A 22,715-nucleotide genomic window follows, 5' to 3' on the forward strand; every position below is an offset into this window, starting at 1 on the left:
AAACATTAGGTACTATTTCATGCCTCCTGACGACCTGAATACCTTCTTGTGCCTGGTTATCCGATGCTTAGAGAAACAGTTACATATGTGAGTAGTAATGCATGTTTGGGTCACTGTCTTTGTGTGAAGATCCACCCATCATGTATTGACACTTGACAGAGACACTTATTGCATTTAGGGCAATAATATGCTGGTACTTAGCAGTATTCATGATGCCATCTTGCCACACGAGCCTCTGGTCCACCAGCAACAAAACCATAATTTACAGTAGATTTGGAGGCTTTTCCTTGTGTGCAGTCCTCATTTTTTGCTGAATATGCTGATGATGCTCATGGCCAAAAAGTTCTCCTTTGACCACAACGCAGTTCCACTTTAGTTCCAGTGACAACTAGTGAAGTTCAGCAGCTGAATTTTGTGACTTGCTCCCAGAAAGAGCTTCGTAATGCACAATATTGTTGGAGTTTTTTTGCTGGGTGTGAATACTGTTAGAGTCTATTGTATTTCCTCATGCTAGACTCCGTCAGTCCTGTCCTCCAACTCTGAGGGCTGTCGTGAAATAAAAGAAACAAGTCAGTGCATGTTCACTCCCTTCACTCATTCATCAAGATCTAATCATTCAGGAATGAAATCTATAGTGTTTACTTGGGAGCAGATTTTTCCAGAACTCACTCATACAGATGGAGTTGCTTGATATGTTTCTAATTCAAACATATCATATTAAATGTTATAGTTTTGTAATATTTATTTTGTGTGCATTGTCATATTTATGAAAAGTCATTTACCTTTAGGAATGGAAACTGCATTAGATCACAGTGCAGTGGTTATATAGTGATATTGTCTGGATAGTTCTTCTAACGGCCATCTAAGGAACTTCAAATGAGCTGATAATGTGATGGAACAGTGACTGAAGTGAAGTGACTTGTGGCCAAGTATGGTGACCCATACTCAGAATTTGTGCTCTGCATTTAACCCATCCAAGTGCGCGCACACACACACACACACACCCGGAGCAGTGGGCAGCCTTTTTTGCTGTGGCGCCTGGGGAGCAGTTGGGGGTTTGGTGCCTTGCTCAAGGGTCTCACCTCAGTCGTGGTATTGAGGGTGGAAGAGAGCGCTGGTCATTCACTCCCCCCACCTACAATCCCTGCCGGACCTGAGACTCGAACCCACAACCTTCAGGTTCACCTCTGACTCTCTATCCATTAGGGCACGACTGCCCCAGGCTCATAGATGAAAGCTTTCTTTCTAAGAGTGTATGGTGTGGTCTTTTCTAAAGTGAAGAGGCCTACACAGGGAGCTTTAATAGCATAACGCTAACAGCAGGTATTCCTATGGTGTAAAGTGATGAAATTAATTTACTTCACAGAGCCCTTAGAAATGTTATTAATGAAAAAACAAACTGATGGACATGTTAGTCACATGTTAGTCACTGTTGTTGTTTTTTTTTTGTTTGTTTTGTTTTGTTTTGTTTTTTTGGCTCTGAAAATAAAAATTGCAGACACAACTGAGGGAATGGGGTGTGATGCTACAATAGGAAAAAAGGTTCCTCAAAGGTTCCTATAAGGTTCTTTGGGTGGCCGTGGGCTCTAGCTTTCTGTATGGGTTCTAGTTGGGATTTTTTTGTGCAAGGAAATACTGCGTTGTAAGGTTATACATGTAAACTCTAGGCTTTAAGATCTCGTAGCTTTGAGAGACAAACTGAAGAGCTCTTCAAGACGCTAGATGTCAAAACTAGTCCTAATTGCAGACTGCGCATGCGCGGCAAAGTCTTTACCGGAGCGGCTAGGTAGTACTGTACCAGCACTAATGGCGGAGTACGCATGCGCAGTGGAGTCTTTACCGGAGCCCTAATGGCGGAGAACGTACGGTCGCCTTTCGACTATCGGGAGCCACCGACTCTCGACAGCGATGGAGACGGTGGCAAGCCTCCGCCACCCCGGGGGTTAGTGAAAAATCCGTTTTCCGTGTCGGAAACGGGGCGTTAAGTTAATGTTACAGAATCGTGGCGTTGCAGCTTTAACCAGCGAAAGGCTTTCAATACAATTAGCTAGCTTGCTAAGCTAACTTGTTTGTTTCTCTTGTCCATATAACAGTAGCAGTGCGTAATAAATAGGAGTACAGATTTCTTTAAAAATCTCATTCACCATTTGCAGACTGCACATCCTGATTTTGTCAGGCGAAATGTTTTAAGAGACACTGCACTGCATGTTATTGATAAGCAAGAAAAAACAGACAAAAAAAACCACATTCAATGGGCTGTTTTAGCTGTATCGTTACCTGTAGCTATGCTAGCTGGAGATGTGCAGGACAGTGTTTATATCTCAATCAAATCATTTCACAGTGTTTATTACAGCACAGTGTTTATTACAGCACAGTGTGCGTCTGCAAAAACACGCCCATCTCAATCTCATGATCTATAGCATTTAATATATATGTGTATGTATATGTAAATATATACACATGCACACACATACACACACATATACGTATATGTACACATACATGCACACATACATACATACATACATACATACACACACACATATATATATATATATATATATATATATATATATATATATATATTGCATGAAAACACAGTAACCAAGATATATATGTTTATATGAGACTGCAGAGCTGTGATTGGGACATGCTTTATGTCCTGTGTAAGATCTCTCTGCAAGATCTGTGTCATGTCAGTCACACACATGCTTACAGCTTACAGCACAAAATGCAGAAAACATGACAGGCCTTGATATGATGCTTAGATCCATGTTAGTGTAAGCTGGTGTAAGCGGTAATTGTGATGGAAGTGAAAGTGTTGACCGGGTTGTCATCTCACAGGCGAGTGTGTGGCCGAAAGAGAAAGGGCACTCCTGTGAAGGTGTGTGATCGTGCATATGTGACAGAAGATGAAGAGGAAAGTTTGTCTGAACACAGTTACAGCCCAGGTATAAACACAAACACAAACACACACACACACACACACAGATATCCAAACCTGAAGTTATTCTTTTGAATAACTTTGATGCGGATCGTTGATTTTCAAGGTATTGTGTTGTACTGAAGGTTCAAATCCTTGACTAGAAGAAGAAGAAATGTTATTTATCATTAGTGGTGGATAGATTAGTAGTCCAGTGGACAAGTGGGTTCAACAATCAGAGAAAGAAAATAAACCCTATCTCTTATTGTTTTCATTTGGTGTGTATGTTTATGCGTAATGCACTTCACGCACCTCATGCATGCTTCTGAATCTGACCACCTGCTGCACTACACACAATGGCTGAGGTGCAGTCTGATTGGTTGAAATTTTTATTTTGCCACAAAGTTTGAAGCTTATCATTGTCTAGAAAATATTTGGATGCCGTAGCATTACAATTTACCTTCAGCACGAACATGCTTTTGTGTACAAAGTGATAATAAAGACATGGTTTCCCAAGGTTGGTGTGTAAGAACTCGAGTGTCCTTCACAGAGCCCTGACCTCAACCCCACTGAACACCTTTGGGATGAATTGGAACTCCGACTTGAAGGCAGATCTCCTCACTTGATATCACAGCCTTCCCTCACTAATGCACTTGTGTCTGAAGGGCAAATCCTAACAGCTATATTACAAAACCTAGTGGAACGCCTTCCCAGAAGAGTGGAGGTTATTATAACAGCAAAGTCTATATTAATGCCCATGTTTTGAAATGGAATGTTTAAAGACAGATTGGGATGTGTTGGTCAGTCACACAAATCTTTGTCCATAGTGTGTAAACCTGTAATATGAATTACAGCTGGCAGTACTGTCAGAGCTACTGTTACAGAAAATAACACCTTCTGACCAGATTTGAGAATTTTTCAAAACCAGCGCTGTGCTATGACGAGTGCATAATGATGGCAAACACTGTACTCCTTTGGTTTACAGGTGAAGGGCAGTACCCAGATGAAGCAGAGGATCGGCTTCCCCCTCCTAGCAGTCCGTACTATCTCGCTGATCCGTCTCAGCTTTGGTAAGCTTTTATTCCTTAAAGTTCAGATCAAATGCATCAACAGCTGAAAATGAGCTCAAGGTTATAATTGAGATGCTGTTTCTGGGTGTATATGATTACGTTCACAGTGTATCGGAGCTAGGCGAAGAAGGCGCCAGTGGTGTACGCGGCCCTGTGCTCTTTCCCCCTCTACCGCCTAACTGCAGGATCAGAGAGGTGCATTGTGGGAGCCAGGTACGACTAGTTGTCATAGCGATCAGAGACATCGCCAAGGGCGAGGAAATCACGGTGGACTACAACTTGGCTGAGTGGGGAGAAAACGCACTGGTAATCAAACTCAGTTATTCATTTTTCAAGACAGGTTTTTTTTTATTGGGGTTTTTAATTGTATATCTAATTGTTGTGTGTTACAACTTTTGAAGGCTTTCCATCGTTCTGTATCACCACGCGGATTTGAATGCGGCTACAATCCAGACAGCAATATTAAGAAGGTGATGAGGCATACATAAAACTTATAACATGCTTACACCATATAGTTACATTATTATGAAGCCATTTTCCGTGTATAGTAAATTATTAGCTTCAGGTTTTGGCCTTTCTGTGTCCACAAGTAGACAATATGTACATAATTATTATAAGTAACTCAAATTCATACCCATTTATGCTTTTTAAGTAAATCTTGGGATGATATGAAGTTTTGGTCTTCCTCCTCATCAATTTGTTCAACTATAATATAGATATAAATATAACTAACGTTGCTCTTTAGTCATTTTTCAACATTCTTGTCTGCTTGTCTTTGTAGGAAGAGGAGGCAGCTCCGTCTCTCCCTCTATCTCTCACAGTTTCAGACTACCTCACTCCTTCGTGGTCTCTCTCTCCTTCATCCTCTCCACTTTCTCGCTCCGAGGCCAGTGATTCAGACCGAGAGGAAGATGAAGAAGAAGAGGAAGATGAAGAAGAAGATGATGAAGAGGAAGAGGACCTCGAAGAACTGAGGGGCCGCATGATGCGGAGGCGCAAGAAGCGGAAAACGACGAATAATGCGGCCAAAAAAAAGTCTCAACCCAGCCCTCTTTCCTTCCCTCCATCCTCCTCACCTTTCCAGACACCTTTAGCCCCGCCCACCACAAACATAAACAATAACATAAACATAAATATTAGCCGCAGTGCAAGCAGGAAGCAGCACTGTCCTCACTGCGGCCGCTATTTCCGCTCTCTCGCTCGGCATCTTGAAAAGCACCACGATCAGCAGCCGGAAATCCGGAATGCCATGGAACTGTCACACGGCCCACGAGCCTCACACACACCGTCCTCAACACACTCACGCGGCTCACACTCTTTCACCTCACCACAGCCCTCCGCTTCCTCATCCTCCTCTTCAGCCACCCCCAACCTCTTCTCTCGCGACTCGTCTGGCTCTGGTTCAGCAGCCATGTCATTCTCTCTCTCCCTCTCTCCTCCTTCACGCCGCCCTTCCTCCAAAAAGAACCCTGCCTCTCTCTCCACCCCACCTAGAAAAACCGCAGCGCCTGCGGCAGTAGCCGTGAAAAAGTCCCCCAGTCCTCCAGCCAAAAGGGGGCGACGGCCGAAGAAGGAGAAAGAAGAGAAGCAAAAGAAACAGGAGGAGATGGAACGAGCGAAAGAGGAAGCTCCACCAACTCCAGGCCGAAATGAAGAGGAGGAAAGGGAGGAGGTAGAAGATGAGGAGCTGGATCTGACTGAAATGAGGGACGATGACAGCGGAGAAGAGAAGAATGGCGCAAGGTATTCAGTAGTGTTTAAGACTTTGACTGTTTTGTAAAGAGACAAGCCACTGTGGCAGAAACACACTCACTTTACTGCAGTTTAATTTAAAGTTTAAACTTGGTCTAACGAAAATAAAGGGGGTTCCAAGTGCCTAGTACGTGGGCATAAAAGCTCTTCCGATTGCTAGTTCTGTAGGCTAAAGAAAATTATCTTTGTCTGTGGTCTTAACATGAATTTTCAGCGAATTATCAGATTTGAAGAACAGAAAGTTTGTGACTTGATACTGATTAATGAAAGGGATTATTTCCTCTGTTTTCCTCTGAGCTTTATATCTCTGAATCTACTATCAATCTTCTTATGCCTTAATATATGAACTTTCTCTCCTTCAGCTCTCACCGCTCCCATGTGTCTCCCCTCCTGTCCTCTCTTTCCACTTTGGTTTTGTATCTTCGACGTCAGCAGCACTCGTCCTTCCTCTCCCTCTCACGTTCGAGCAGCTCGGCAGAGGCCTGGCGCCTCTTGTGCCACTCCAGCCTGGCGCTGCTCATCCTCTATAACCGCCATCGCGAGTGTGAGATGGCAAAGCTGAGCATAAACGACTACCGCAGCCGCATCACGCCTTCCTCTAACTCCAGCTCCCCTCTTGAAGCGTCTTTGTCCCCTTTCGAGCGACAAGTTTTGTGCCACAGGCCCCGCGTCGGCGTTTTAGGAAAGCGTGGTCGGGTTCAACCTCTAATCCTCCCACCTCATTCTGAATCCTGCCTCGATTTGCTTCTGAAAACTTCCACGGATGTGAACGTCGATCCCGAAAGCCCTTATGTGTTTTCTCGGCCGTATCATTCTCCTGCCACCCCTCTGCGCGGCACGGACCTCCTGCGTGGATTGGCGCGTGCCAGTGGGGCAAAAAACCCTGCAGCACTGACATCACCGCGCACCCGAAGGCAAGTCGCCATCCTCACCCAGCTCCTGCTGATGGACGAGGGAGAGAAGGAGAGGCTTGAGCACTTCCTGCACAGCGAGTATCACGTCACCCAGAGCTGCGCCCGGATTGGCCAGGACCCAGCTCTGATGGGCCGAGTGGGCCGTGTCGTGCTGTACGGGGAGAGAGATGGGGTGTTGTTCAGAGGGATGAGCCTCAAACACATCTGCCTCGAGCTGGATGGTAAGACTCAAAAAAAAAAAAAAAAAGGAACAGAAAATGCATCCAATCACAAAAATCACTCTGTGGGGGTTCTGCTGTTTGAAATCTACACATTTTTTAATGAGTTTGTTCCTTTCTCTCTCTTTCAGTAATGTCTGGGAACTCAGCAGATTCTTTCTCAGAGGAGTCGGACGGAGAAGGAGAGAAGAGTAATGAGAGACTAGAGGTGGGAAAGACAGCAGGAGTGAACGGCCGAGGACCACCTAAAAACAGCGCCAGTCCCGTCCCCTCGCCAACTACACCTCCGCCCTCGGGTTCTCACAAGAGGCGGAGCTCACAAATAAAATCAGGTGAGAGTGGCTTGCAATTATGTGTTCCAGAGCATCTGCAAGTGAAGTCAGTTTACTTACAATTATTATATACCAATCTTACTCAGAATTGTTACCTGCGCTCTCATTTATTTAAAGGCTTACCTGTGTTTGTGTTCACACTTTCATGCCCCTTCTAGTTTGTCTCTTGTGTTTGTGTAGCGTGTAGTTTGTTTGATTTACATGTTGCATGCTAGCATTCGCTGGAACACTGCGCTAGCTATGTACACTTAAACAGTAAATGGGAAGAAATTTCAGGTAGGAACTAAAGTTGAGAGTGGGGAACTGAAGAAACATCGCACCACACGCAACCTAGGATTTATCATTTATCATTTAAGTCAGCCGTTTGGATTTGTCATACCTAATATGCATAGAATTGAGAAAATCTCAGTTCGGTTGTCACTCTGTCGCTTGTTGCTGAAATTGCAGTTCCGCGTCACGCACATGCATAGAACATCCGCTTGCTAATATAAGCTAAGCTGGTAAAGTATCAAGCAATTGTGAATGCTTGTACAGTAAGCTTGAAGTGAAGACTGATTGTAACCTGAAAATTGAATTTCAGATTTCTACAATATGTTTAAAGATTTTAAAATGAACGTCCTGTGGCATTTGGACAGAATATTTACCCCACATTTCAGGCAAGCGCGGTGTGCTGAAGAGGCCGTGGTCGGAAGCGGAACGGGTCGCCGTGGAAACGCACCTGAAGCGAAACATTGTGGAGCTGCGTGTCCCGGCGAAGGCGGACTGCGAGCGATGTTTGCAGCACTGCCCCCTACTGGTGAGCAACCAGCGTGACTGGAGAGCCATTAAATTCTACTGCCACAACCGGATTCAACTACTGAAGAAACAGGGACGCGGCGGAGCGGCTGTCTGTTAGCTCAACACACGCGTGCACACACACACACCTACACACACACACACACACATACACACATACATTAATACCGAGGGAGAGACTCTTAGTCACACATTCAGTCCTGGAACGATGGGTTGAATAAGTGAACACACATTTTTGGATTGTTCATCAGTGTTTCCATTGAACACACACACACACACACACTCACACACTTATGCATCCTTGTACATTGCGAGTGGTTGTATATGAGTGTGTCCATTGACTGCACACACAGATAAAGGCTCACACACTCACTCTGGAATGTTGGACTAAGTAAGTGACTGTACGCGCACACACACACATACACACATTTGTGTCCTTATACATTTCAGCATTTCACCCCAAACTCACATACACGAAGAGTTATAATCAATATAAACCTATGAACTGACCTCTTATCCTCGTCACTGACGTGCATTGGGACTGAGGCGTGTGTGTGAAAGCATTGCTTCATGCCTGAAATCTCTCACACACCTGACAAAGCAGCTCGAAATACATCACACATGGACCGTAGAAAAGGATGTAATTATTCCTCTATGAACTCTTTTGTCCCTTTTCTTTTATACGACAATGCTAATCCTGTTTGTCCAGTGGAATCTCGCTGTTGGACCGATTGTGATAGACTTCTATATAAAGATCTGAAATTTCTGTACCTGTCATTGGCAAGCAGTTATTTTGGGACCATATTATCTTCATGTTTCGGAGGAACTTTCATAGTAAATCTACTATATTAACATGTTTGGTTGTGATTATGAAGGTTCTCGGTTCCAGTCCCACTGAGGTGACACACCAATACCGATATCCACTACCAGGGGATGACAATATTGCAAAATGCTGTTACAAGTTGTTACAAGTTAGTGTTAGCCATCTGTAATATTTAGTAATGGCTTCTCAGTAAAACACCAGCTCATTTAATACTTACAGATGATATCTGGCTGGGTAGTTAGCTTCTAGCTATATATTTTTTAGCTACTCCAAGCATGACCCTGCAGTGTATCTTTGAAATAAAGTAATACATAGAATAAAATGAGTGATGGTAGCTAACAACCTAGCAAGCTTTTATTTTATTATAGGTACAAAGTAAAATAATATGTAGGATAAGAGTGATATTAGCTAGCTAGCAAGCTGTTTATTTTAGATACTCGAAGGATAACCTCAGTGTACCACTAGCCAGCTACTATTATTTTATTTCATAAAGAGAAAAACCCACAAACTTGGCTAGCTTTCTATTTTTAGCTATGCCACTGATGGCTAGCCCATGGTTAATGCTAGCCAGCTAGCTATTTGTAAGAACTTTTAATATATTACTTTATTTAGTAGTTAGTTTCTTCGCTAACTAACAACTTAGCAAGCTAATTATTTTAACTACTCCAAGAAAAAACCCTCAGTGTAATGCTAGCAAGGCAATGTATTACTGTATTTCACAGAGAGATAAATACCTTGCTAGCTTGTTAGTTAGCTAGTATTTTAGCTACTCCAAGGACGACATAAACTGACAGCAGCAAACCACAGCTTTAGCTTGTTTTCTATTTTTATCTATGCCTTTGACGTCTATTCCATAAAGTGTAACACTAGACAGCTAGCCATATATTAAATAACTTCTTACATATATCTATTTCCTAGAGTGATGTTTTTGGCTAAAAACATATTATTTCAAGAAAAAGCTTCAATGTAAAGCTATCAAGCGATTCATTTATGTGATGAATAGCTTGCTAGCCTGTTATCTAGCTGCTATTTTAGTCATTCCAGAGATGACCACACAGTGTACAGCTATCAAAAACATAGCTAGCTTTTTATTGTTAGCTACACCAACTGACAGCTACCCCATGGTGTAAAACTAGCTGGCTAGTATGTTTAATATTTTCTTGTTTATTTATTTGAGTGATTGTAGCTAATTAACAACCTAGCAGGCTATTTATTTTAGCTATTCCAATAACAACCCCTCAGTCTAATGCTAGCAAGCCAATGTACTATTTATTTTACCTATTATTTTTTCACAAAGTGATAAACATCTTGCTAGATTGTATTTAGCCACTGTTTTAGCTATTCAGGGATGACCCATCAGTTTACTGCTAGCTAGCTACTATATTTTATTTTACATATTACTTTATTTCATTAACCATAAAGTTAGCTATCAGGATGGCTCTATTTAATAACCTCTTGTGTATTATTATCTTTATTATCTAAAGTGATGATTGCTAACTACCAATCCAGCTAGCGATTTATTTTTAGGTACTGCAATGACAACTCCGCTGTTTACTGCTAGAAAAATCATGTATTAAATATGCTATTTACCTAATGAAGGAAAAAAAAAAGATTATAATCAATCCATTTGGAAGATTTCTAATAATATTTTTATTTAAATGGAACAGATTTAAACACACCATCAGGGACTGGAACTGATTATCACTAAATTAAACTGAGTGGATACATAAACCTCAGCTGAAACAGATATTTTTCCCCCCTCAAAGTCAGTGGAGATGCAAACGTGTATAAACATAGACAGAACATTTTATTAATTAAGCTAGCCAAGGATTTCCTGTTCTCTCCTTTTGTATTTTTTTTTTTTGGTAATTTTTCAAACCTTGATTAAGCCTGGTCTTAATCTTGTTTCTGCTGTTTGTGCTGATTCTCCATTGACCAAGAAGAGGCGTAATCCTTGTAGAATTGTTTTCTTTCATTTCTTTTCCTCCAATAATTATCTTACAGCAATCTGAATTTTTACTGTTTGTTTTTATGGTTATACTTCAGCAGTATTTTATATAAGCTAAAATCCCAGTGTTTCTCCTTTTACACTGTTTTTCCTCCGTCTGTTTTCTTTTTTTACTCTCCCCAAAAACACACACATACTTGAACCTTATTTTATCCATTAGGTTTTATATATATTTTTTATGTTTTTTTTTTTTTTATTTTAATCTTCCATCCCCAGACCATTGACTGTATGTTGATTTTAGTATAAACAATGAACTTGTATTAGCGTGCTAGCTAGCCTTGTGAAGGTGTACATTCTGTAAATATCGACTTATATAAAAGTGCTACATTTTGGATTTTTTTTTTTTTGTTGTTGTGTTTTCTTAAATGGCATTGTAAAGATTTTAGAGGAAAAGCTGTTTAGAGGCACAGATTAATGTATGTCACTGCAAGAAATAACACACCTTTATTTGCATTTTGTAGCCTGTACTGTGTGTTTATTTTCAGCTTGTTGTACATTAGATAGGTGGGATGGAATTTTAACTACATTTGAACCTGCAGTGAAGTTTGTTCAAAGAATACAACTCTGTTTTAAATTATAAGTTTTAAATTATAAACTCTGTTTTAAATTATAAGTTAAATTATAATTTTCAACAACAACAACAAAAAAATCTAATTTACACAATTAGTGCTTGCCCTAAATGTAGTCAATCACCCAAGATGTATTTGGTGACTATTGGTAATGCATTTATCACATTAATTTATTTATCACATTTATCACATTGAGTTCATGCAAACAAATCAAAACAACTTAAGAAAAAATTTAAATGTTTATTTCCAAATAATCAGTTACATAATTTAAGTGCTGACACTCATAAATGCAAGCAGGTGTGTGTGTGTCTAAAATTTGGCTCAGCAATCCATCATATAAATGCAGAACAGATGCAAATAACTGCACTATTTTTTAAAAAAAGCTGCCTGAGCAAATTCATACCTAAAGCATTTGAGTAAAGGCTAAATTATACTTGTGCTACTTTCAAAATATGTTTATACAAATGACAAAAAAAATGAATGCTTCAGTGAATTTCAATATGTGATACTCATTTCCACAACTGATACATAGCTATCACATTATGTTACAATAGGAAATATAAACACATAAAAATATAAAGTTAAAAAAGTTTAGCACGTCAGTACAATGTCATAACAATTCAGTGGTGTTCACTATGTAGTGGTGTTCTGTTTCATTGCCCTAGACTCTCACGGAACATTTTCAGATAATACATCAGGATTATTTCTTCTAAAATGTCTTCTGTTAAAAATGTCCAAGATCTTTGGACGGTTAATAGCCTCAGTAGGAGAACCCGAAGAACCCTATTGGGTTCCAGACTTAGCATTTGTTTAAGAGGGCTTGCAACATATTGGAAGAACTGATGTAGTGAATGTGTGTTTCCTTTAAAGGCCCTCTGTATTATGTAAAGAATAAAATACTTGGGGGTATTCTTTTATAGGAAAATAATTAACAACAGGGTGATGTAATATGGCCTGGTGTGAAGAGGCACTGTTAACAACACATCCTAAAGTATCTGGACAATATTGCAAAAAAAAAAGTTGATTTTTTTCAACTTTACGAAAGATTCTCAATCTCAATTCTCAATCAACATACAGACATATTCATTTGTTAAATCTAAAACACTGACTACAGAGTGACTATATGAGAAAGAAAATATACATCACTCATCCGGGGTTAGCTGCCTAGCTTGTTGCTAACATAATACGAGAATAGGGGGGTTCAGTCATTTTGTCTGTCGAATGTGCTGAGGTCGAACATTGACGCAAGGATATAATGCAGCATTATATTTCCCATAAACTTGTTCATCTGACTTTTCAAACTTGTATCAATCCCATATCTCTGACGTTGTATTTGAACCTTTCCTTGCTACGAGCTCAGTCCTCGGTGAAGTGCTGCCTATTTATCTTGGCTTTTTTTTTTTTTTTTTTTTTTTTGCACAGTGTTTGAACGTAGTGCAAGCTGTAGGAGGTGTTTATCAGGTTACGAAGGCTGTGTTTTTCCTTCGTATTGGTTTAAACTTTTAAATAGCATTTTCATCTATGAAAATCACCCAGCCACTATCTTAGAGGACCACAATTCGTCAACGACTGCAATTTTTAATTTATTAATGAACTACACATACTGTTTTATCCACTTATCATTACTTTTAATGTTGTGGAACTCCTCCAAAGAAATAAGTTCCTGTTATCACTTATAGTAGCTATAAACAGATGTTCCTATATGCCTGAAAAAAAAAAAAAAAACTTAGCTTTTCATGTTTCCAAGAAATCATGAAGCACTAAATCGTCCGTCCTGATGATTTTCCCAAGTCTGGAAACTTACAGACCTTGTAACCAATCCTACAGGTACAATTTATTTAAAAAGACACCACTGCTTGACATGTTTTAGACAAAATGGATCTTGTTTAAAACTGGAGTGCAGTTAGAAACATGCTTCCTGTCATTTTTGTGTGGAAAGGGGAATTGTGTCAGGATCACAGCAATGCCTCATAGGTAAATTGTTCTACGATCTACTCTGACATCAATCATCTAACAAGTTTTATCTGTAAAGTAGTGGAAAGGCCCTTAAGGTCACAGTGAGGGAAAGTCAACAAAAATTAAAAATTCCCGCAGATTTACCAAACTTTCATTAATACTGATTTTTTTTTGTGCTCGTGCATATGTAGATGAGTGCCAATCAGCTCAAAATTACTAGGCATGTTTCATGGGACAGCTGATTTATATTTAGTGATGCAAAACTCCATAAAACTTTTATTTCTTTTGGGATTGTTGTCATTAATATGAAATGACTAAGTTTCACAAAGTGTTCATTATAGTGATGTGTGTGTAATTGAGTTCAATAAGTGAATTAAGTGAGTCTCCTTATATATACACATTTCTCAGGAAACTCAGGAACCCTTGTAGGATACAAAAGATTTTCCAAACTAACTGGATTTTCACAAAACCACAGTTCTTGTGTACATGCTCCTGCACACTATTTACAAACACATCCATTTATATCCAACCTGATAAAAGCCCAATCATTGTTTAATTAGTGTTACGTTACGTGTGTTGATCTGCATTGCTGACTTCAACACTAGCACTCCCTCCAGGCTCGTTTTGAGTATTGTCCTTTGGGTTAATTATTTTAAGTGGAGACATATCGCCTATTCCTGGATTAAACAGAGGCACAATGTCCTTTTGGAAATCGGTTATTATTGAAACGAGATGCTCACCGTTAGTAACATTGTAAAATGCAAGCTCTCCTTTGTCAAAATCTAGCAAAACGCCAACACACTCTGGTGCCATGTTTAACTGAAGTGAGATTTCTGGCTCGGTGTTAACACGGAGGCCATTTTCTGGGTGAAAGCACAGAAACCAAAAACCATTTAAAGGCGTCAAATCACTCTTTTTGTCACTTATTTTATATGAAGCTTTGGCAACTCCAATCAGCCATGACTTTTTGGGGTCAGCATTTGCTTGTTTTAATCCAACTTCCCAATATGCACGACCGGAGCTGAATATGTTTCTTCCACGTACACATAATTCATAAGGAAAACCAAGTCCTTTATACTTATCAGCAGCATTATCTCTCACAACATCACCTTGACTGTTAAATCTAAGGTATTCTTTGTTACAGGTCTCCATATCGAATGTGATGGTCACTGTGAAGTGAGAAAAATTAATTAATTTCAAACAGTCAGCAGCTTATCAACAGCTGAGAGTAACATTAATAAAATATGCTGACAAGAATGTGGGAAGTGAGGGTGCTGAGGGTGACTTTCAGGATTCCTTTAAATGCAACTACTAAAATAATACAATATACAATAATATATAATAATACAATATATATAAACAAATAAGAAAGAACCATACTTTAAAATGGAGTATTTTGAGTAGTCTGATTTCTGAGTCAGTTTGTATGTCAGTCGACTATCATTTGTGTGTAAAATCACAGCACAACCTGCTTAGACTTCTGCTGCTTAAAATACAAGCATCCCAAATGTAAACCGCCTTCCTGCATCCCTGTATGATGATATTTTGAACAAAGAGACATACCTGCTGCTTTCCTCAAGTCCTCTAAGCTTGTATCTAAAAATGAAATGTTGAATAAAAAAGGGATTATCAGTTAGAAACAGGGTAAATGGGTAAATATAAATGGCATATGCTTAACCTTTCTCTTGCATACATATTGTCCCAGAAATAATTGCAATAAACAATATTTTTTGTCATTTTAAGGCCATTTTATGCCACTGATATAATTATAATAACAGCATACTAAAGAAAGTACACCTTTTAAAAGAGCAATGGATTTTTAATTCTTAAGAATATTCAGACATCGGAACTGGAATATCAAAAAAACACCAGTTTTTTAAATCAACAGTCCACAAGAGGGCGCAACGAATAAATACAAACCAAACAGCAGTGTTATATTGTTTATTGTTTTTGCAAAGAACAAGCCTGGCTGTTAACAAAGTGCATTTATTTTTAAACTAAAGTGCATAAAATTATAAAATTATAAAATCAAAAGATTTAATCTAGGCTCTCAGGCCAGTTCCAGTGTTAATTTTCACACTGTTTTTAGTCATAGTTTTTGTCTTCTGACATTTTGTCATGTCCTATTTATTAATTTTAATCAATTTTACTCTGACTAAAATGGCATAGAATATTAGTCAGCAGCATTTTAGTTGACGAGAAAATGCAAAAATATGCTGACAAGAATGTGGGAAGTGACGGTGCTGAGGGTGACTTTCAGGATTCCTTTAAATGCAACTACGAAAATAATACAATATACAATAATATATAATAATACAATATATATAAACAAATAAGGAAGAACCATACTTTAAAATGGAGTATTTTGAGTAGTCTGATTTCTGAGTCAGTTTGTATGTCAGTCGACTATCATTTGTGTGTAAAATCACAGCACAACCTGCTTAGACTTCTGCTGCTTAAAATACAAGCATCCCAAATGTAAACCGCCTTCCTGCATCCCTGTATGATGATATTTTGAACAAAGAGACATACCTGCTGCTTTCCTCAAATCCTTCAAGTTTGTATCTAAAAATGAAATGTTGAATAAAAAAGGGATTATCAGTTAGAAACAGGGTAAATGGGTAAATATAAATGGCATATGCTTAACCTTTCTCTTGCATACATATTGTCCCAGAAATAATTGCAATAAACAATATTTTTGTCAGTTTAAGACCATTTTATGCCACTGATATAATTATAATATAACAGCATACTAAAGAAAGTACACCCTTTAAAAGAGCAATGGATTTTTAATTCTTAAGAATATTCAGACATCGGAACTGGAATATCAAAAAAAACACCAGTTTTTTAAAGGTGTACTTTTTTCCCCACCTGGTTTCTAAATGTTGGTTTACATTTTGGGAAAAAAACTACATATTGAAATCTGTTATGTTATTTGTTGTCACCTGAGGTTATTTGTTTGTTTATAAAGTTGGTAAGGACCAAAAATTGTTATTTAGGCCCCAATAAATAAAACCATAGAACAGAAGTAGGGTGTACTTTTTCCCTAAATTCTCGATTCCAATTGGTTGATTAATTTTCACAGCAACTACTAACAGCAGACAGTAGTGCTGGCTGCCTGGTATATGTTATATGATAATTCTAATACTACATGTTAATATTTCTATAGTAATTACATAAGCACTAAATCATTTAAACTTATTTAGAAGGTTTGGTAGGAGTCTCTGGCATCAGCACTTTGTAACAGTCAGAGATACCACTGTATTTTTAAGGTGTCCGTCAAGTAATAACAGGAAGTAACTTGTTTCATGGATGAATTGCAGAAACACAGTAACTGGGAATATATAACTACCACAAATACATCACATCATTTCTGTAGACCATACATGGGGTTTTAGAAATAAAGAATGCACATACCCTTTGGTTGTTCACCTACTGGTTCAGCTGAAAGTGTGCAGCACATTAGAGTTTTAATCACTAGGTAAATAAAAGTCAGGTAATAAAATGGGGAAGAAATCAATGAGGTAAAGCCTTACCTGAGTTCACTTTCTCATATTCTGCAGCACAGTCACATAGTCACATTTGAAAAAAGACAGAATAAAATCACAACAGTGCACTGCATGAAATACATACAAAATATAAATAACAGAAAATGAACCTGATTTATGTTTTCTGTAGAGGAAGAGGCCAGTGCCGACGAGGGCCAGTACACATAACAGCGCCAGAGTGAAAAGAATCTTCCACACTCCACTATTATCAACTGAAAGAAGGAGAAGACTAAGTATTAACACACAACCAGTGATTAGGCCTACCTACTCTGAATTGTGTATACAATTGAAAGACAATAAATGTTGCATTTAATTAGTTACAGTTAATGTTGTGGAACGCCTCAAAATGTACTGTTACAAATCGCTGACACTGCAGGATCCTTCCACATGTTAAATAAACACCTCCCTACATCTCCTAACTTCATGATGTCAATGATTATACATTTTCTTTGTTAAATGAGACGATTTTATGTTTATGTTTATTATTAGTCTTAGATTATGTGGAGTGTCAAGTCCCTCTGCATGACCCGTTACAACAAAAACTATAATGTATTAGAACTGGCACTTTAAAACAAACCTGTAATTTGAATTACAATCGGATAGTTGGCACTATTGTCAGAGCCGCTGCTATGTAAAAATTAAACACCTTCTGAACAATCAGAATTAAGATTTAACAGTGCCATGGTAAAAAGTCAGTAATTGTACACTTACAAATTGCACCTACTATATATCTATATGTATAATTCAAACCTGATAGGCGGGCCCCTAAATCCACGCTCACAATTCTCTTCTCGTCTTCTGACAGAGTGACAGAACAGGAGATCAAGTTAGAGTCAGAAGACGAAAGGATGACCCAGCTGTAAATGCAAAACAGGCCATTCTCCTGTTCACTGTAAATGAGGGATTGAGGATCAGAAAGAGCATCTCCTTTTTCACTGGTAGATTTCCACATGAGACTCGGTTGAGGAAACCAGCCACAGGAAGAACAGCTGACGTTCACAGAGTCGTGATAGTACTTGAGAGAAAGGAAAGGCAGAGAACCTAGAGCTGAGAGAGAGAACATGGATGAGACACAGAAAAAGAGAGATTGGAGAGGAGGGTGAGAAAGAGGGGATTCTTAGATAAGTGGAGAAGCATCAGCTTCCATCCATCAAACATCTACTCACCAGTTACATTGAGTTTCACAGTGTTGTCGTTATACGATTTGTCTCCGCTCACATAGCAGTGAAAAACCCCTATGTCTTGCAAGCCAAGGTTGTCCAACCTCAAGGAGACATCTCCCTGTTTCAGCCCGGCAGACTGAGGGTTTCTCGCGGTCAATGAACTCCGATTCCTGTACGTATCCTGATATTTTGTAATGATTTTATGGTTCTGGTAAAACAGTAGCGGACTGCTGAACTGGTCTGGGCGGGTACCAACGAATCTCCAAAGATTCTGCATTCATCTCAGAGGTGAGCCAACATGGGAGAATCACAGAGGAACCATATTTCCCCTTGATTACTGCCTTAGTACAGTTTATGGCTATAGTGTCTAAGAGAGAGAGAAAAGAAGTGTTGAATCCTGCTTAAACACTGTGGATGAATTATTAGACCAAAGAAAATCATAACAAGCCCCACCAGTGACCTTGTAATGTTTGATCTTCCACTGGTTTGACCTACAAGCAGTTTGTTCTACTGTTGTTTTGATCTACCAGTGGTTTGATGTACCAGTTGTTTGTTCTACCAGTGACAATTAAGTATTTTACAGAATCAAGAGGCCTTGAGAAAAAGGTACAGATGGTGCCATGATAATGAGTCACATCTAGATCAGGAATTCTTAATTCTTTCAAAATCACTCTCAGAAATCAAATAAAACGTCAATTACACTATATTACCAAAAGTATTCGGTCACCTGCCTTGACTCACATATGAATATTAAGTGCCATCCCATTCCTAACCCATAGGGTTCAATATGATGTCGGTCCACCTTTTGCAGCTATTACAGCTTCAACTCTTCTGGGAAGGCTGTCCACAAGGTTGAGGAGTGTGTTTATAGGAATTTTTGACCATTCTTCCAAAAGCGCATTGGTGAGGTCACGCACTGATGTTGGTCGAGAAGGCCTGGCTCTCAGTCTCCGCTCTAATTCATCCCAAAGGTGTTCTATCGGGTTCAGGTCAGGACTCTGTGCAGGCCAGTCAAGTTCATCCACACCAGACTCTGTCATCCATGTCTTTATGGACCTTGCTTTGTGCACTGGTGCACAGTCATGTTGGAAGAGGTAGGGGCCTGCTCCAAACTGTTCCCACAAGGTTGGGAGCATGGAATTGTCCAAAATGTTTTGATATCCTGAAGCATTCAAAGTTCCTTTCACTGGAACTAAGGGGCCAAGCCCAACTCCTGAAAAACAACCCCACACCATAATTCCTCCTCCACCAAATTTCACACTCGGCACAATGCAGTCCGAAATGTACCGTTCTCCTGGCAACCTCCAAACCCAGACTCGTCCATCAGATTGCCAGATGGAAAAGCGTGATTCATCACTCCAGAGAACGCGTCTCCACTGCTCTAGAGTCCAGTGGCGGCGTGCTTTACACCACTGCATCCGACGCTTTGCATTGCACTTGGTGATGTGTGGCTTGGATGCAGCTGCTCGGCCATGGAAACCCATTCCATGAAGCTCTCTGCGTACTGTACTTGGGCTAATCTGAAGGTCACATGAAGTTTGGAGCTCTGTAGCAATTGACTGTGAAGAAAGTCGACCACCTCTTTGCACTATGCGCTTCAGCATCCGCTGACCCCTCTCCGTCAGTTTACGTGGCCTACCACTTCGTGGCTGAGTTGCTGTTGTTCCCAAACTCTTCCATTTTGTTATGATAAAGCTGACAGTTGACTGTGGAATATTTAGGAGCGAGGAAATTTCACGACTGGATTTGTTACACAGGTGGCATCCTATGACAGTTCCACGCTGGAATTCACTGAGCTCCTGAGAGCGGCCCATTCTTTCACAAATGTTTGTAAAAACAGTCTGCATGCCTAAGTGCTTGATTTTATACACCTGTGGCCAGGCCAAGTGATTAGGACACCTGATTCTGATCATTTGGATGGGTGACCGAATACTTTTGGTAATATAGTGTATAATAGTCCAATGAAGGCATTTGGGAAAGTTTATTTCATTTTAATGTACATAAAATATAAGACTTATTACATAATAAAGCGGTGTAGTTGGTTCTGCTACTGGTTTATATTTTATTATAAAGAATGACCAAACTCAGTATGTAAACACTCTAAACCAAGGGTGTCAAACTCCTTGTCATGTGGGCCAGACTAAAACAGTGTATAGCCTTCAAATATTCATCCTTGTTGCTGTGAAACTCCTAAACTTGTTCTTTTGGAAAGAGGAATGGTGTCAAATTTTTAGGGTGCTAATAAAGAATTACACAATTTTATCAGTAGCAAAGGTCATGGCCCCGAGATTAGTGCTTTATTTGTCCCCCTACTTTGAACTTTGAAGATTTCTTAACTACTAATATCTGAATCCTTCAATTTTCAGTTATGGTCCACAAAACAACTGAAACTTTCAACATTAATTCTAAATTAATTTGGTGGGCCAGAGTAGAACCTTTATCAGGCAATTCCCGGCACACAAGCCATATGTTTGACATCCCTGTTCTAATAAGTGCTAGATTATTTTTACAACTCAATCTCTGCGTTTAGATTTTTGGGTTAGGTAGTTAGGTTGACAGGTAATTGGGTTAATTGGGGATTGTGGACCTGAAAGGGAATAGATATGTTACATCAAGATTCATTTTCTGAAATTGTCCACTGTGGCTGACGAGAGAGAGAGAGAGAGAGAGAGAGAGAGAGAGAGAGGGGCAACCAGAAAAAGTCTGGAGTAGAAAAAAAAAAATTTCACACTGAACTTTATGTTTAACTTTAATTAATAATTAAATTCATATTTAACTTTATAATTTATAATTCAACTTTTGGTAATTATCTTTCTGCAGACATTACGTAGCCAATAACTGACAACAAGCACATATGGGTGTGGTGGAACATCCCATTCCAGATTTAGTCCTCTTTTTGCTGTTATACGAGCCTCCACTCTTCTGGGAAGGCTTTCCACTAGATTTTGGAGCGTGGCTGTGGAGATTTGTGTTCATTCAGCCACAACAGCATTAGTGAAATCAGGCACTGATGTTGGGTGAAGAGGCCTTCCAGTTCAACCCAAAGGTGCTCAGTGAGGTTGAGGTCAAAGACATTCTATACAATTGTGTGCTTCCAACTTTGTGGTAACAGTTTGGAGAAGAACCACATACGGGTGTGATGATCAGGTGTCCACATACTTTTGGCCATATAGTGTATGCTAGCTAACAGTATTTGAGAGGAAGATATGACTGAAGTTAACTTCTTCTAATATGTAAGATGAACTAATCTTTTTCTAAGAAAATGTAATTCATTAGATCAGATTAAACTGGTACATAATTATATTTCTAGTTAAGTTTAGGATACTACTTTAATTAAAAAAAAAAAAAAAAAAAAAAAACAATGCAAAACATATTTTTAATATTTGAAATCTGGAAATCTGGATTGAATTTTCAACTTTGGGAGTCCACCAGTGTCAGCACACTGTCCCCAAATGACCCAAATTATTCTTTCTATAAGAATTATAATTTTATCATTATTCAATTATTTTAAGCCAGCTCTATTTTGCGTGTAGGAAGTGTCCTTTTAATGTTTCCCCTGCCCCTCAGACAGCCTGATTTCACCGCCGTCTTTTTATTCCAGAGGTTTCTGCTGTAAAATATTCTTACCTGAAGCCATTATGAGCCGCACGCCCAAAAACACGACGCTGAAACACACGAATGGTTCTGAAATAATAATAATAATAATTTTAAGGAAAAAAAAGAAAAAGAAAAACTCAAACCACATTATAAAAACCGTACACTAATGCGGCTAATCATGTGTCTCTTTCTTTTTCTTCTTTGTCGTCGTCTGTCCATAAAATCCGCATTGCTAATTTGCTAATTCATGGAAGTGCGCGAGCTTACCCTTCATTTTGTCCACACTGTCCTCAGATCAGCTAGTGCAGCCTATTAATATCCTGAATTTGAGCTGGGTTTTTTTTATTTATTTAAAATGAGCTCGAACCGCCAGAATGATTTTTATTCGACCTGGAAATCTTCCCAAATAACCTGCTTTCACTTTCGAAATGTCTCCAGTTTGGCCAGATGAGGGAGCCTTTCCTTTTCCACAGTTTTTGGCTCCATTGATAAAAGAAAGCAATTGTATATATTTCCATAAGCTTATGTTCTTTCTAGAAGCTTTTTTAAGGATTAAATATGCATTAGGTGAGATACTCCACCCTGAAACACATTAAATATATTTATATTGAAACATTTGTCATGATTAGTGATATGTTTTCTGGTGCTAATTTGTTGATGCATTATTTTATTTTGAGACATTGTTATTGCCCAGTTGAATGAAGTTAGCTCCAAAAAAACATAAAATCAGCTTCTTTCCTCACTCACCATTTTCCAACAATGTTCAATATCATATTAATTAGAAATCCAATGTAGAAGAAGTGGATACAGCAAGCGCTGGACTCAGCTTTCCTGAATGTAAGTACTGAATTCCAGTTCACAACACAACCACTTGTTTAAAACAGAAACATCGGCATTATTTTCCCTTCTCTTGCAATGGTAAGATATGATTTTCACGCAAGTAAACTTTTGGCTCTTTTTTTTTTTTCTTCAGTTGGGTAAGATTTTGACACAATACCCCTACTTTGACCTAAGTACAGTTTCTCTGTATTCTTTCCACTGCTGCAG

General features: G+C 39.1%; 2 protein-coding genes across 3 annotated transcripts; one reads left to right on the top strand and one right to left on the bottom strand.

Annotated features, from left to right (window-relative positions):
• The first annotated feature begins 1,500 nt into the window (after window positions 1–1,500).
• LOC113544404 (serine/threonine-protein kinase TAO2) lies at window positions 1,501–11,288 on the top strand. 2 transcript variants are annotated; one of them, XM_034301335.2, is made up of 9 exons: window positions 1,501–1,942; window positions 2,845–2,951; window positions 3,909–3,993; window positions 4,101–4,299; window positions 4,395–4,463; window positions 4,775–5,736; window positions 6,108–6,880; window positions 7,009–7,209; window positions 7,845–11,288. In XM_034301335.2, exons 1-9 carry the CDS (start codon window positions 1,821–1,823, stop codon window positions 8,102–8,104), a joined length of 2,778 nt encoding a protein of 925 aa, XP_034157226.2. In that variant the 5' UTR covers window positions 1,501–1,820; the 3' UTR covers window positions 8,105–11,288. The 2 variants fall into 2 exon arrangements, with proteins under 2 accessions (XP_034157226.2, XP_034157227.2); XM_034301336.2 differs by having other exon boundaries at window positions 7,866–11,288.
• A 336-nt stretch (window positions 11,289–11,624) lies between these two features.
• Window positions 11,625–22,112, bottom strand: LOC113544423 (butyrophilin subfamily 2 member A2). The gene is given in 11 exon segments (XM_053230876.1): window positions 11,625–14,529; window positions 14,924–14,956; window positions 15,893–15,925; window positions 16,778–16,804; window positions 16,897–16,917; window positions 17,019–17,120; window positions 17,659–17,955; window positions 18,075–18,318; window positions 18,320–18,438; window positions 21,699–21,755; window positions 21,936–22,112. Coding segments are annotated over 11 exon segments (1,542 nt in total). The 5' UTR covers window positions 21,943–22,112; the 3' UTR covers window positions 11,625–13,927.
• Between the last annotated feature and the right edge of the window lie 603 nt (window positions 22,113–22,715).

This window comes from Pangasianodon hypophthalmus, chromosome 28, assembly GCF_027358585.1.
Source record: "Pangasianodon hypophthalmus isolate fPanHyp1 chromosome 28, fPanHyp1.pri, whole genome shotgun sequence".
NCBI lineage: Eukaryota > Metazoa > Chordata > Actinopteri > Siluriformes > Pangasiidae > Pangasianodon > Pangasianodon hypophthalmus.

Bases quoted from the DNA above. Each gene is read 5' to 3' on its own strand.
- LOC113544404 (XM_034301335.2), top strand. From the start codon at position 1,821: ATGCGCAGTGGAGTCTTTACCGGAGCCCTAATGGCGGAGAACGTACGG. The intron at 2,952-3,908 runs GTATAAACACAA...TTTGGTTTACAG, and splicing joins TGAACACAGTTACAGCCCAG to GTGAAGGGCAGTACCCAGAT. The intron at 6,881-7,008 runs GTAAGACTCAAA...TCTCTCTTTCAG, and splicing joins CATCTGCCTCGAGCTGGATG to TAATGTCTGGGAACTCAGCA.